This window comes from Sparassis crispa (assembly GCF_003851025.1).
Source record: "Sparassis crispa DNA, contig_000000F, whole genome shotgun sequence".
Lineage (NCBI taxonomy): Eukaryota > Fungi > Basidiomycota > Agaricomycetes > Polyporales > Sparassidaceae > Sparassis > Sparassis crispa.
In genome coordinates this window covers 3,984,383-4,000,237 of record NW_020939747.1, presented here as the reverse complement: position 1 = coordinate 4,000,237, position 15,855 = coordinate 3,984,383, and the positions used below count along the sequence as shown (strand labels likewise).

General features: G+C 39.4%; 3 protein-coding genes across 3 annotated transcripts; 1 reads left to right on the top strand and 2 right to left on the bottom strand.

Annotated features, from left to right (window-relative positions):
- Positions 1-28: 28 nt before the first annotated feature.
- SCP_0114560 (predicted protein) lies at positions 29-1,005 on the top strand (the record flags this gene model as incomplete). Its single annotated transcript, XM_027753679.1, has 5 exons — positions 29-426; positions 498-615; positions 670-762; positions 821-914; positions 971-1,005. The coding sequence occupies 5 exons, from the start codon at positions 29-31 to the stop codon at positions 1,003-1,005; spliced, it is 738 nt and encodes a 245-aa protein (XP_027609480.1).
- A 57-nt stretch (positions 1,006-1,062) lies between these two features.
- Positions 1,063-2,967, bottom strand: SCP_0114550 (Probable U3 small nucleolar RNA-associated protein; the record flags this gene model as incomplete). Its single annotated transcript, XM_027753678.1, has 5 exons — positions 1,063-1,227; positions 1,286-1,466; positions 1,515-2,032; positions 2,081-2,677; positions 2,725-2,967. The coding sequence occupies 5 exons, from the start codon at positions 2,965-2,967 to the stop codon at positions 1,063-1,065; spliced, it is 1,704 nt and encodes a 567-aa protein (XP_027609479.1).
- Positions 2,968-14,316: 11,349 nt separating this feature from the next.
- SCP_0114540 (hypothetical protein) lies at positions 14,317-14,954 on the bottom strand (the record flags this gene model as incomplete). Its single annotated transcript, XM_027753677.1, has 2 exons — positions 14,317-14,738; positions 14,792-14,954. 2 exons carry the CDS (start codon positions 14,952-14,954, stop codon positions 14,317-14,319), a joined length of 585 nt encoding a protein of 194 aa, XP_027609478.1.
- Between the last annotated feature and the right edge of the window lie 901 nt (positions 14,955-15,855).

Below are 15,855 nucleotides of genomic sequence, written 5' to 3'. Positions count from 1 at the left end.
TGCAAACACTTTCTTACACACCCTCATCATGTCGGCGAGAACATCCTTCCAAAGCTCCGCTTCTGCCATAAATCCGCCTCCCTCTTCCACCGCAGTCGTGCCAACCCTAAATGCACTCTCAGATCCCGTTGTCTGTCAGATAGACGGGCCGACCATGGATTATCTCTTGATCGAAGTAGTCAACGCCCTTCGCGCATCCTCCGTCGTGGCCGCAAATCGTGCGAGGAAAATAGAGCATGAAATGATTGAAGCTGGTTTGATCCCAGCTCCTGTTCCCGTCCTGCCGGTTTCAAAGGATGCGCCGAGAGATTCGGTTCGGAGCAATGTGTCCCGCGGCTCCAAGGCAGCTGGAGAGGACGATGAAGAGGCCGTACAGGTCCGTCTGGAAGCAATAGGTATGCATGTCGGTGCAAATTTAACTGAGCGGTAAGTCTCTACGAGCAGTCCGTGGTCAGTATGTCCCGCGCCGGGATAACCAATGTCATCTCTCGTCGCAGACTGTGCCACGACCGTCCACTGTTCTCCGATACACTGGATGCCGTGAAGTTCATTTGCAAAGATCTTTGGGCGGCGTGCTGGGACAAACAGGTGGATAATCTACGGACGAATCACAGAGTCTGTCTCTTCGTTCAGAGAGTGTATTCTGTGTCCACATCTGATATCTTTCAGGGAATTTATGTACTTCAAGACAATGCATTCAAGCCAATCTCGCGTATCTCTGGATGGGAGGGCCGTGAAGATGCACAGAAGAAAGCCAAGCTAGTGCGTATGACGACGCTACCCGACCTGCAGTTCCCTTACATTGCCGCCCGCATACTAGTATGTCGCCATGCCCGCAGGTATCATACGAGGCGCACTGTCCAGGTTAGGTTTCCAGAGTGCCGTAGTGCCGGAAGTAACAGCATTACCACAATGTAAGTGTGCCGACATACGTCTCTGTGAACTTACGGCGGATGTGATGTGCTTGTAGGCACATTTCAGCTCAAGCTTCCGAAAACAGCATGAGAGGACAACGCCGGAGCCTCGAAGTCCAAACAGATTGGACCTTGCATAAGCACGTCATCATTGCGGAGAAAAATCGCTAAGATGATACAGCAATACGCGACCTCGATTGTTTCCAACGGCCACGTACTCACTCCCGCTTGAGAAGTCGACACTAGTGACGTGCCCTATGGGAGTACCGGATGTAGGCCAATTCGAGAATGTCGTCATGGAAGAGAGATGGATCTGCATGGCACGCGACTCAGAAATTGTGGACAAGCACACCATAACCGTAGAACCATACCATGCGCATCTGATCCTTCTTGGTGTTGCTCGCAATCGCTAGTAGCTGTGAATCGTGATTGAAGCAGAGTGATGTTATCGATGTGGTGAGGTTGCCTATTGATTTCAGCGGCTTCGCTCTCTGAGTATCCGAGGATAGGACCCGACTTGAATCGTATACGTTGACCAATCCTGTATGAGAACTGCGACGATGTTTAGTGCGAAAAGATAACGATAGTTTCCAGCCTTACCCTATTGCAACATATTGGCCTGCTCGATCCCCGCTAAGAATGCGGCTTCCGAAGCCGCCGTCATCTCTCCATCGCCGTATGCACCGCCGTTCGCCAACGTTCCAGACATACACCTGAGCATCTTCTCCTAAAGTCATCAGGTCCCCCCTCGACCACCACAGAGATTTGACTGCCGCGTTCATTTTGACGTTCCCGACCACTTGCCCTTGACCTGATCGCCAATCAACAAGGTGGACATATCCTCTACGGCCAGCGACTGCGAGAATTTCGCCAGAAGGATTGAAGGAGCACACCTCCATACTCGCATCTTGTGACGCTGGGTTGGCACTGGAGAACGTCGTACCCCATAACCCTCGCGGTGAGCGATGCATATCGCCTGACTGAAGATCATATACATAGTAAAATGGTCTTGGGCCTGTGAGAAGTATTGAGGTACCACTGGGATGGAAGTGAGCCGTGGTAAGTGGGAGGGAAGGTATGTGAATCGTTTGGAGATGCGGATTGGTATGACCGTCGACCTGCACTAATATTAACAACGATGGACTGAAGACGAATGATACACGCACGTTGAACAAACGTAGACGTCGATCGGAACTAGCAGTAAGCAGCACCGGGACACGACGTGAGGGGTGAAACTTGACTGCTTTAAGTTCGCCGTCAGACTTCGCTGTGATGTTAGCGTCGCGTAGACGCTGTATAGTAAGCGTGCCCGGAGAGAGAACCTTCCCCTTATGCGAGCGTGACACTACTCCATTGGTAGCAGACAGCAGTTCCGACAGTTCTTCCTCGTCTGATACAGATTCCAGAGAATCTGAAGATCTCCTCCGTTTAGCGGTCTGTCCAGGAGCGTTCTTGCGGGCATTCATCACCCAGTCGGGGGTGGGATTAACCTTCTCGAATTGACGTCTGAGCCGTCTCTCGTACTCTTTTCCACCGACCGCATCTTCGGACAATGCGTCGCGAAGTTTGCGGAGGCGTTGGTTCGTTACGAGAGAGAGATTGAGGGTTGTGTCATCCGAATCATCCCATGGCGAAGTCTTGCTATCCAAATGGGACTCCCGCGTTCCTCCACGTATCAATGTGTGTGCTGAAGCCTCCTCGTTAAGTAATTCTTCTCCTACTTCACTGGAGCCTTCGCCAACAGTGTCGTCGACAAAGAAGAGCTGTGCAATCATTAACGTCAGAAGGGGCACAGGAACTCAGAACTCACGTCGGTGTCCATAAGGTTTTGGAACACCTTATCTCCCGTTCTGTCATCCTGATACGGTGGCTCATACGCATCATACGCGTCGTCCTCGTCACGAACTGTATATGCTGTTCCAAACAACAGACTCTCTAGCCGCCTTTCCTCGTCGTCTTCGCTTCCATCATCCGAATGAGTGGAACCGAGCGGTTTCGTTGCTTCTGAAGCTCCGGTTACGGTCCTTTGTCGTTTTCGAGACTGCTTTGGCATGTCATGTAGTGGTGAAGACCAGCAAAAGAACAGTATGTGCAGTATGAGCCATGTATTGGTCTCCAAAAAAACTGAGCACGTGTCGCGGTGTGCGGTCTGTTTGTCCTTGTTATGGTTCCACCAAGCGGTATGTCTCCGTCGCTTTGTACGTAGCGCGCTGACTGCGGAAGAGCCGTGAGGGAAACAATTTTATTTTGGGACAAACAAAATTGTCCGCGGGAGAGAACACCGAAATGGGTATGCGCCATGCAGTGTTGCATACGAATTTCGACGGGCGGGGGGAAGGTTCTGCGGGGCTTCAAGGGAGCGGAACTCGGAGGCGCGAAGTCCCAAAAGGGGACAGCCGACGAGATCGGCCTGCAGAACCTTCGGAGCCGGGTAAGTTAATGCCCTATAATGTGATTTAGTAATGTCTAGTACGCTCCTACAATATCTTACTACATAGTTTACTAACTTTTAGCAAGTTGCTCAGTATTCTAATGACCTTACAATAGCCTGGTATACCACCTAGTATTTATTTGTAAGGCCTTATAATAGTCTGAAAGGCCATTTATATCAGTTCGTAGGAGTCTTACAACAATCTACAATGTCATCTACTAAATCCTAATACACCGCCTAGAAACCATGAATAGTCTATTATATTCTCTACTGACTCCTAGTATGTCATATAATAATGTCTAGTAAGCATTCTACAATATTTGACTATACTGAGTAGTATGAGTTTATAAGAGCCTTACAGTGGTTAACAAATTCATCTACTGACTCTTAATACATAAGAATCTCTACAAAAATGACTCTAGAAACTGTTACAAATGTGCCTACAAGAATCACTACAAAAAATGTTACTGATGTGCCTATAAGAATCACTACAAAAAATGAGACTAGAAACTGTTACAAATGTGCCTATAGGAATCAGTACAAAAATGATTCTAGAAACTGTTACAAATGTGACTATAAGAGTCACTACAAAAAATAACACTAGAAACTGCCTATAAGAAGCACTACAAAAAATGACCCCAGAAACTAGTACAAGTGTGCCTACAGGAATTACTACAAAAAATGATACTAGAAACTGTTACCAATATGCCTATAGGAATCACGACCAAAAATAGCACTAGAAACTGTTACAAATGTACCTATAACAATACGTTAAAATTATACAAGAAATTGTTATCACATTCTCTACTAACTCCTAGTATGTCACTTGTGGGGAGTGGGCCATTGCTTTGCATGGCAGGAATGATTTCTGAGGTCCTGTGTTCCTGCCTTTCTCTCATCATCTAATTGTTCTCACATGCATTAATCATTTTGTATTACTCCTTAGTAGTTGATTACTTGTGAAGAGTGGACCATTGCATTGCATAGCATGTTGTATTTTTATTCAGTATCTATTTAAAGGTTTCACCATTTATATTCACTCAAAACAGTCACTTTAGGTAAAAATCTACTAAAATTTGATGCTATACTAATAAGTGTAAAGAACTCCAGTCTTTCTTGTTAGTGTATTATTTTTTGAAGCTCTGAAACTCTGTTTTTATTTCAACTAAATTTATGTAAAAATTCATTTTATACAGATACTAAAAAGAAATAAAGTATTAGAATCACTTATAATATTATTTAGATACTCCAGATATCATTAACAACTGCATTACAATGTTTTAGTATGCTATTCATCTAATATTTCACTTAAAAATATTTGTAACAGTTCTACAATAGTCCAGCATGCCATCTATATGTTTATACAAAAAAGTTATAAGAAAATGCTAGTGCTCTTTAAATAAAAGTGTTATAACAGTCTATAATGTTATTCAACAACTGGTATATTGCTTAGTAATATATAGTAAGCTTCTCATAATATTATACTCTTGACTTACTTATAAGATGTCATATAATCATAGTTTATAAAAATCTTATAATAGTACATAAGCGTATGTGACACACTTTATAACAATAATATGTTATGTTATCACACGAGTCTTATATGTCTGCTATGTTGCCTATCAACCTTGTGCCTACCATTTAATATTAGTTGATAATCTAGTATAATGTAGATAATAATTTATTTGTTGCTGTCTAATAATAGTCTCATATCTTGCTAAGTATCTCAGAGTAGGATTATCTAAAACATGACTTTAAAATGATATTACTCTGTTCTTTTATTAAAACTATATAAGAATATTACTAAAAATTGTTAGTACACCTCTTCTAAAAATGACCTTCAAAACTACTTTAAAACGATGCAACTATGTTGTTATGCAAAAAGTATACAAAAACATTACTTAAAGGTGACTAGTATGCATTCTAAAAGACTCAGTTGACAAATGACTTCAAAATGACACTGACTATATTATTTTATAAAATCTATATAAAAATATTACTCAAAAGTGATAATTATGCGTTCTAAAAGACTCGGCTGAAAAATGGCTTTAAAATGATATTACTATGTTGTTTTGAAAAAAGTATATAAAAACATTACTGCAAAGTTACTAGTATAAATTCTAAAAGACTCGGCTGAAAAATGACTTTAAAATGATATTACTATGTTGTTTTACAAAAAGTGTACAAAAATATTCCTAAAAAGTGGCTAGAATGCATTTTAAAAGATTCAGCTGAAAAATGGCTTCAAAATGATATTACCATGTCATTTTATATATTCTATATAAAAATATGACTAAAAAGTTATTAATATTCATTTTACAAGGATTAAAGAGCTTTACAGTGGTTTACAAATTCATCTACTAACTCTTCATATATAAGAATCACTACAAAAAATGACTCTAGAAACTGTTACAAACGCGCCTTCAAGAATTACTGCAAGAAATGTTAACAACGTGCCTATACAAACCACTACAAAAAATGACACTAGAAACTGTTACAAATGTGGCTATAAAAATCACTACAAAAAACGACACTGGAAACTGTTACAAATGTGCCTGTAACAATATATTATTCTCTACTAACTCCTAGTGTGCCATTTAATAATGTTTAGTAAGTGTCCTACAATGTCCCACTATATATTGATAAGTTGTGTGGGTTGATAAGGGCTGTACTATTAAATAGTCTACAAAGTCGCCTACTGACTCTTGGTATATTGTCTAGTAACGTTCAGCAAGTCAACAACACCCTATGACACTGGCTCCTAATATATCCTATAGTATCAGTTTGTAATGAGCTTACAATAGTCGGAAGTGTTACCTGACATCACTTTGTAAGAATCTTCAGTAACCTTCAATAGTCTCTAGTAATCTCTTGTAAGTGTCCTAGTGAACACGTTTATAATGACCCTACAAAGTGAGACATGTCATCTAGTGTCACTTTGTAAGATGCTTACAATAGCCTACAAAGCATTGTATTGACTCCTAGTATGTCTAGTAGTATTTAGTAACTTTGCTTCAATGCCTTATTATACTATTTTTTGAATTTCATTACACCCTCTAGTATTGGTTTGTAAGGCCTTACAATATTCTAATATGCCATCTAGCATGGATTTGTAAGGACTTTACAATGACTTACAACATTGTCTAGTTATTCTACAAGTCCACTATCATCAAAGGGCCATGCCATAATTTTTCTGGTATTTGTGCGATTTTTCTGCATTTTATTCTGCATGTTTATCTTCAGCTACAAGCATGTGCATGTCACATGCCCTGCAGGTCACTTTTCCTGCCGTATGGAACGTGACTCGGGTGGCATGTGACACTACCGGCTTCAAGCACTTGTTACCACACTTCTAGCCAAACTTGCCAGACTTGTAGTTCTCTCAATTCTGCTCGGATTTGGATAATCCCGGTAGGCATTCTCACCGGCAAGCTGAAACTGACGGTGCTACTCTCAAAACATCATGGTCATGTGCTGGAGTGCTCCAATTCAATTTCTCAGTTTTCTCTCATTTCTGCTTGTTTCTTCAATGTGCACTGCATGTAAAAAATAAGATGCCCTATCTAACATGTTCATGTTCATTTTAGAGTCATTCTCGATTTTTTCTGACATTTCTACAATTTTTCTGCACTTCACACTGAGCATTCTAATCCAAAACTCAGATATCTCAGCCAGTTTGACTCAGATTTACTTGATTTAAGAGAGCATCATGCTCCATTTCCTTCACAGATTTCAATGCTACTGTTTTTCATGTGTTGGAATTAGTATGTGCTTTTATAATCTCACTGACTATTAATGCATTGGTTCTCTGTGGCTGCTGTGGCACTTCTGTTGATCACTATTTGTGCAAGTCGCGTTGGTTTTGACTACAATCACTTTGAAAGACCGACTGTATGCAAGGTCACTTCAGGGTACCCTTCCGACCTAGCTCTTAGCTTCAACATAATCTATATTGTGTAGTGGCTAAGAGCCTCTCAGGTGTCAGACAGACCATGGTACCAATACATGTCCCAGGGCATTATATGGGATTACCCAGGGCAAAGGCAGGGCAAAGGCTGGTCCAATGGCACAATTATCATATGGGATGTCCTACAGTACTAGGACATTGATATTTATATCCCAGTATTACTGGTTGTCCCATGGTGTCAGGGGTACATAGGGATGTCCCACTATTAGTAAAAGATGTATTTTCTGGCTATTGTATGGTAGTTTTTTTATACTTTATTCCACTATCATATTATCTAAGCCTTAATTATAAAAACAGTGACTATAGTGATATAAACAAGCACTTTATTTGCATATTATATAAGGTGGGATCTCCCATTTTAAGGATATCCTAAGATGTTATTTTAAGATTCACAGATATTTAGTCTCTTCTTTAGCCTGAAGTTTTTATTTAACTACTATAATTATCTAGAGATTTATACTAACAGTTGAATTACTAAGGTTTAAGAGTGACAGGTCCTTACAAGGGATATCCCATCACATAAAGGGACATCCCATAATACAAAGGTGTCATGTAGTGAATGCATTTCTGAGTGTAACTTGACTGAAGTCTTAGGTCAAATGCCTTTCTTTTTTCATTCAAATACAGTATATGATAGGAGACATGACAAGAATATATCTCCTTTGCTAGTATATTAGTAGACTGAGTAGTTCTATTTCTTGAGACACTTGGTAAAAGTTGTAGTATAGCTATGATACATACTATATGCCAAAGATTATATCATGTTAGTCTGAACATTATGTCAGAAAATGTAAAATTGATTTTAAAACATGAGAATAAACATTGTTGTTTGACCTGTCTTAGTTGTTATATGAGCCAATGAAGTTGTTGTACATGCTACCAATAGTAATATAGTCTTGATAACATTACAAATGCATACACAATATTTGATATGGGATATCCTGCTTTCTATAAATATTTCACCATATATAAAGTGCAAATAAGGCACTTATTTACAGTATTCTAGTCACTGTTTTTATAATTAAGGCTTAAATAATATGATAGTGGAATAAAGTATAAAAAAACTACCATACAATAGCCTGAAATAAATATCAATGTCCTAGTACTATAGGACATCCCATATGATAATTGTGCCATTGGACCAGCCTTTGCCCTGCCTTTGCCCTGGGTAATCTCATATAATGCCCTGGGACATGTATTGGTACCATGATCTGTCTGACACCTGAGAGGCTCTTAGCCACTACACAATATAGATTATGTTGAAGCTAAGAGCTAGGTCGGAAGGGTATCCTGAAGTGGCAAGGTGTAGTACAGTAACAACAGGGACTACAAAGTTTGTAGTTAAACCCTAGACCTGACCCAGGACTAGGTGCAGCCCATGCATACAAATTTGTATTGAAAAGTCGTTCTCACACATAGGGGCCATTTCATCTGTCCCTCAGGATTTGGCGGAAGCCCTATCCCATAAAGAACGATTCCTTCGTACCTCAGGAATCATAATCTAATAATATGTAGTAAGTGTCCTACAATGTCCTACTGTACTTAGTGGTGTGAGTTGATAAGGGTCTTACAATAGTTTATAAGGTCACCTACTGACTCTCAGTCTATTGTCTAGTAACATTCAGCAAGTCATCAATAGCCTATTACACTGGCACCTAATATATACTCTTTAGTATCAGTTTGTTATAAGCTTACAATAGTCTGAATAGGTCACATTATGTCACTTTGTAAGAATCTCCAGTAACCTACAATAGTGTCTAGTAATCTCTAGTAAATGCTTTAGCATGTAAGTTTATAATGGCCTTACAATAGTTGAATATATCATCTAGTGTCAATTTATAAGATGCTTACAATAGTCTATCATCTAGTATCAGTTGATAAGGGCCCTACAGTAGCCTACAAAGTAATATATTGACTTTTACCCTGTTGTCTAGTAATGTTTAGACTGACAAGTATAGGCACTGCATGGCAAGAAATGGCAAGAGCCACCATCTAAATCTCAACACATGGGGAGTTTAGAAATCTTGTCAATTAGTGAGGTCCATTGACAAAATTTCTAAACTCAGCCGTGTGTTGAAAGTCAGCCTACTGCATTTGGATAAGATTTTTGGACTCAGGCCATGATGTCAAACTTGCATGGCTTGTAGCTCAGTTAATTCTACTTGGATTTTGATGAACCAAGTAAGCATTCTGACCGGTTTTTTGAGCTGAATGTGAGGGTATCACTTTCAAAACACCAGAATCACTTCCTGCAGGGCTACAATCCATTTTGGCTCAAACCACTTGTTTCCACTCATCTAGCCAAATTTGCCAGACTTGTAGTTCACTCAATTCTGCTGGGATTGGGATGAACCCAGAGGTCATTCTGACCAAAGTTTGCTGAATCTGACAGTGTTACTTATAGAATGTCAGGATCACTTGCTGGAGTGCTAAAATCCATATTCTCAGTTTTTTCTCACTTTTGCTTGTTTCTTTAAGGAAAGCAAAATGTGCACTGCTTGTAAGAAATAAGGCGCCCTATCTAACATGTTTATGTGCATTGTAAAGTCATTGAAAAAAATTTCTGACATTTATACAATTTTTCTGCACTTCAGACTTGGCACTCTAATCTAAAACTCAGATATCTCTGCCAGTTTTACTCAGATTTACTTGGTTTAACAGAGCATTATGCTTCATTTCCTGCATTAATTTTAATGGGACTGCTGTGTGTGTGTTGGAATTAGTATGTGCTTGCATAATGCATTAGCCTTCTGTGGCTGCTGTGGCGCTCATATTGATTACTATTTGTGCAAGTCACGCTGATTTTTACTATAATCACTTTGAAACACTGCAAGATATAGTACAGTAACAACAGGCACTGCAAAGTTTGTAGTTCAACCCTAGACCTAACTCAGGACTAGATGCATCTCATATATTCTGATGCATAAGGGCCATTTCATCTGTCCCTCAAGATCTGGCGAAAGCCCTATCTCATAAAGAACAATTCCTTCATACCTCAGAAATTATAATGCATCTCATGCATATAAATTTGTACTTGTGGAGAGTAGGTCACTGCTTTGCATGGCAGGAACGATTCCTGAGGTCCTGTGTTCCTGCCTTTCTCTCATTATCTAATTGTTCTCACATGCTTTAATCATTTTGTATTACTCCTTAGTAGTTGATTACTTGTGAAGAGTGGTCCATTGCATTGGATAACATGTTGTATATTTATTTGGTATTTATTCGAAGGTTTCACCATTTATATTCACTTAAAACAGTCACTTTAGGTGAAAATCTACTAAAAGTTTATGTTATATTAATAAGTATAAAGAACTCAAGTCTTTCTTGTTAGTGTATAATTTTTTGAAGCTCTGAAATTGAGTTTTTATTCTAACTACATTTATGTAAAAATTCATTTTATACAGATATCAAAAAGGAATAAAATATTAGAATGTCTTATATTTGGATACTCTAAGTATCATTAATAACTGCATTACAATATTTTAGTATCCTATTTATCTGACATTTTACTTATGAATATTTGGTAACAGTACTGCAATAGTCCAGCATGCTATATGTCTGTACCAAAAAGTTATAAGAAAATGCAAGCACTTTTTAAATGAAAGCATTATAATAGTTTATAATGTTATTCAATAACTGGTATATTGATTAGTATAATATAGTGAGTTTCTAATAATATTACACTTCAGGGTACCCTTTATCCCTAGCTCTTAGCAACAAGATCTTCTATAGTATGTCATAGCTAAGAGCTTCTTAAGTGTCAGACTGACCATGGTACCTATTATGTCCCAGGGCATTCTGTGAGATTGCCCAGGGCATAGATAGGATATAGGCTGGGCATATGAGATGATTATTATGTGAGATATCCTACTAGGCTAGGACATTAATTGTTTATCCCAGTATTACTGGTTGTCCCATGGTGTCAGAGGTACATAAGGATGTCCCACTATTAGCAGAAGATGTATTTTAGGCTGTTGTATATTTATTATTTCATCTTTTCATCTACTGCCATACTGTATAAACTGTAATTACATAGTATGGTAAACCAGTGCTTTATTAACACTTTATATAAAAATGGGACTTTTCATTTTAAGGATATACCATTTTAAGGACATCCTATTTTAAGGACATCCTAAAATATGATTTATTTGTATGCTGACAGCTATTCAGGCTATTATTTGTCTGAATATATCTGATAGACTACTATAATTACCTAAAGACCTATACTAGTCATTGTATTATTAAGATTGGAGAGTAACAGGTCCTTAGATGGGATAGCCCATCCTATAGCATAATGTCCCAGAGTATAAGAAGTCATTGGGTGTATGTGTTTGTGAATGTAACTTTACTACAATCTTAGGTCAAATGTCTTCCTTGTTTTGTTCAGGTACATTCTATAGTAGCAGACTTGACTAAAGTGTCTCTTATTTGCTAGTGTATAAGTAGACTGAGTTACTGTGTTTCTTCTGGTTATTAATAAAAGTTATATAATATTCATGTTAGATGTAATATACTAAAGGTGACATCACATTAATTTGAACATTGCATCAGAAAAGGTATAATTACTTTTAAAATACCAGAATAAGAACTGTTGTTTGGCCTGTTATAGTTATTATTTGATCTAATGAACATGTCATACATCCCACTAATAGTAATTAGTATTATAACACTGCAGGTGAATATAAAACTTAGTATGGGATATTCCACTATTTGTGGATCTCTCATCTCATTTGAAGTATCAGTAAAGCACTGGTTTACCATACTATGTAATTAAGGTTTATACAGTATGGCAGTACATGAAAATATGAAACAACAAATATACAACAGCCTAAAATACATCTTCTGCTAATAGTGGGACATCCTTATGTACCCCTGACACCATGGGACAACCAGTAATACTGGGATAAACAATTAATGTCCTAGCCTAGTAGGATATCTCACATAATAATCATCTCATATGCCCAGCCTATATCCTATCTATGCCCTGGGCAATCTCACAGAATGCCCTGGGACATAATAGGTACCATGGTCAGTCTGACACTTAAGAAGCTCTTAGCTATGACATACTATAGAAGATCTTGTTGCTAAGAGCTAGGGATAAAGGGTACCCTGAAGTGTAATATTATACTCTTGACTTACTTATAAGATGTCATTTGATTGTAGTTTATAAAAATCTTATAATAGTATATAAGAACATGCAACACACTTTACAAGAATAATATGTTATATTATCACATGAGTCTTACACATTTGCTATATCGCCTACCAACCTTTCACATACCATTTAATAATTTATTTGTAGCTGCCTGATCATAGTCTAACATATTACTGAGTATCTCAAAGTAGGATTATTTAAAACATAGTTTTAAAATGATATTATTCTGTCCTTTTATCAAAACTATATCAGAATGTTACTAAAAATTGTTAGTACACCTCTCATAGAAATCACCTTTGAAATTGCTTTAAAATGATACTACTATATTGTTCTATCAAAAGTATACAAAATTGCTAAAAAGTGACTAGTATGCATTCTAAAAGACTGAGCTAAAAAATGGCTTCAAAATGATATTATCAGGTCATTTTATAACATCTATACAAAAATATAACTAAAAAGCAACTAGTATGCATTCTAAAAGAATCAGCTGAAAAATGGCTTCAAAATAGTATTACTATGTCATTTTAAAAGAATTGGCTGAAAATGGCTTCAAAATGATATTACTAAGTTATTTTGCAAAAAGTACATAAAAACATCACTAAAAAGTGACTAGTATGCATTCTAAAAGATTCAGCTAAAAATGGCTTCAAAATAATATTACTAGGTCATTTTATAAAATCTATATAAAAATATGACTAAAAAGTTATTAATATTTATTTTACAAGGATTGCCTTAATAGCCTATGATGTCATGTACCTACTCCAAGGTAACTATCTGATAGAAGTTTTTTAGAATTTTGGATTCTATAGGCCACATTTTTCCTAATATTTTTATAATGTTTTCGGATTTTTTTCTAAGTGTTTGCAATAGGTACCTATTTGACAGCAAAAATAAGTTGGGTCTCCCATAACTCAAATCATTTTTATCATACAAAAAAATGTCTGAAAGTTTTATACATATAATAGTCTACAATGTCATCAGATTTCTAGTATGACATCTAATATCAGTTTGTAAGTACCTTACAGTAGTCTGACATACTACCTATTATTTTTAATAGAGGCCTTACAATGCCCAATAATATGATCTGGTAATGTCTAATAGGCTCCTACAATATCTTACTACATAGTTTACTAACTTTTAGCAAGTTGCTCAGTACTCTAATGACCTTATAATAGCCTGGTATGACACCTAATATTGGACCTTCAACCCGCCCAGGGATTAGTGGAGTTTCAACGCGCTTTTTCCCTAATTTAGTCATTCCCGATGTATCGCTGTATTCCCCGTCGTGTTGCCCGTACTAGTATTGTTCCCTGTCTCTTTCCCTATCACAATCCAGATACTTCCTGTCCTTTTACTCAGTTGCAGTGGCGGCGGCGATGCCCGGAGTGTTCCCCCCTGGACCCCCCCTTCCTTCTTCTCTTTTATTTATGACTTATCTTCTGCCGCGACACTATCAGGCACTCCATGCAACTTCAACAACCCATGAATCTTCTGTTTATCTAATATTATATGACTCGTGTCTACGCTCTTTCACCTGAGGCTCGAAAGGAATGAGTGTCTGAACGTATTGACTGCTCTCACCAATCACCCGTTCTCCAGCAAGAAGTGTCGATTCGGTGTGCGCACGTAGCAAGCTTCGAGACTTAGATAGAGGTGATATTGAGAGGTCAATCCCGGAGTGTTCTTGCGTTAGCTGCTGATGGAGACGGGGGCTGACATGGTCACTGAGCTCCTCCATTGTCATGCCGATCTGTAGCATGTGCCGTAAAGCACCTGCCAGGGCATCCTCTGCTTGCAAGACCTCTTGCAGTGCGATGACATGCGCATTGTCTTGCTCTGCGTGAGAGTTTCACAACATCGTTGGTAATGCTTGCAGCGTAAGAATGGGGTGTGCGATGTCTCCATCAAGTTTCGTCAGCGAAGGTAAGAGCAGTGGCTGATACCGGTGGTCAATGTCTCTGTCTTCATGCTGGCTCTTTGGCGGAGATGAATCCCGTGGGAGCCCTGACAGCAGGAGCCGTGGAGAATACTCTGTGTTACACTGGCACCACTTTGATGGAGATGGATACTCCGCAATCACAGATGATGGGCACAGAGGACTCGGAAGGTTATGGACGAAATCCTCGATGTTGCGTTGGCACTTTGGAGTGGATGGTTGCTTGGGCAGAGGACATCGAGGGCTCGGCAGGTCGCAAAAAATGTTGCTGTGATCGAGCGCAACCTCATCGTAGAACGATGACTCGATCTTCAAGCTGGTGCTGGTCACGTCATCTTCACATGTGTTTCAGTGCGTTTTCCAAGCCTTGTTGGGTTGTGACACGTACCTTCAAGAGACAATGACACTGAGCCCACACTGTCATCCTCCTTGATGACGAGCTCGGTGCCGTAGTACTTCGTAATCACCTCCACCTCCTCCTCTGTGTCCTCAACCACTTCCAACTCCTCCCCATCGTCCTCCTTCTTGCCATCCTCCTCCAGCCCCTGCATTAGTGCACTGTCCATCATCTGAGCATTCTCGGCATCAAGAGCTTGCTGCTGTGAGACGGGCGGTGCTGTGGCTTCACGAGCGGGAGGTGACAATGGTGGCAGAGATATCTGGTTGAGAAGGGCGTGTCGCTTTGACTGATAGTACTCGACACCAGCACGGTGCTGATCTCATTCATGGAAGAATGTCGGCAGAACCTTCATTATCAGGATGATGATCCACATGTCAAGTCGTGGAAGTCGTCCTGAGCGTAGATATGAGCTGAAGTATTGGTTCTTGAGCCGACCTTGAAATGACTCGAGAGGATTTGTTGTTCGTGTGACCTGTTCAACTGGAATCCTGAGTCGCTGAGCAGCCTCTTGGACACCAGCGAGTGACCACAACAGCCAGAATGAGTGAGATTTCAGATAAGGCTGCAGGTAGGCAAGGAATAACAGTCCACCCTTTGCTTTTTGCTCCGAGTTCCGGCTAGTCTCAGCTGCAAGTGTCTTGAAGTGTTTGACTTCTTCGTTGTATGCTTGAAGTGCTTCCTCGTACACGTCGATCTCCTTCAGAAGATGCACCAAGAGTCGCCCAAGTCTAACATGCACATCTTGATGAGATGGCCCCTTTGGTATTCCGCGAAGATGCTTGTTTAAGCCATTGCACCAAGACTGCCAAGTATGGAAGAGACAGAGGATCAGCAGGATTCCCGGCCAAGTGGAGTTCAAGCCATAGCATTCCTTCAAGTCATTGTCTGTGTTGGCAACACACGCCTCAAAGCTCTCGCCTCATTCATTCGTACCTAGACCATCTCGGAAGTGTCCCAGTAGCTCTGCCATCAGAGCACTGTTGTAGTCTGCATGCATGCCATTGTGCTTTGTTTTCTTTTGTGCCGAGAAGACTATATGCCCCAGTGGTACA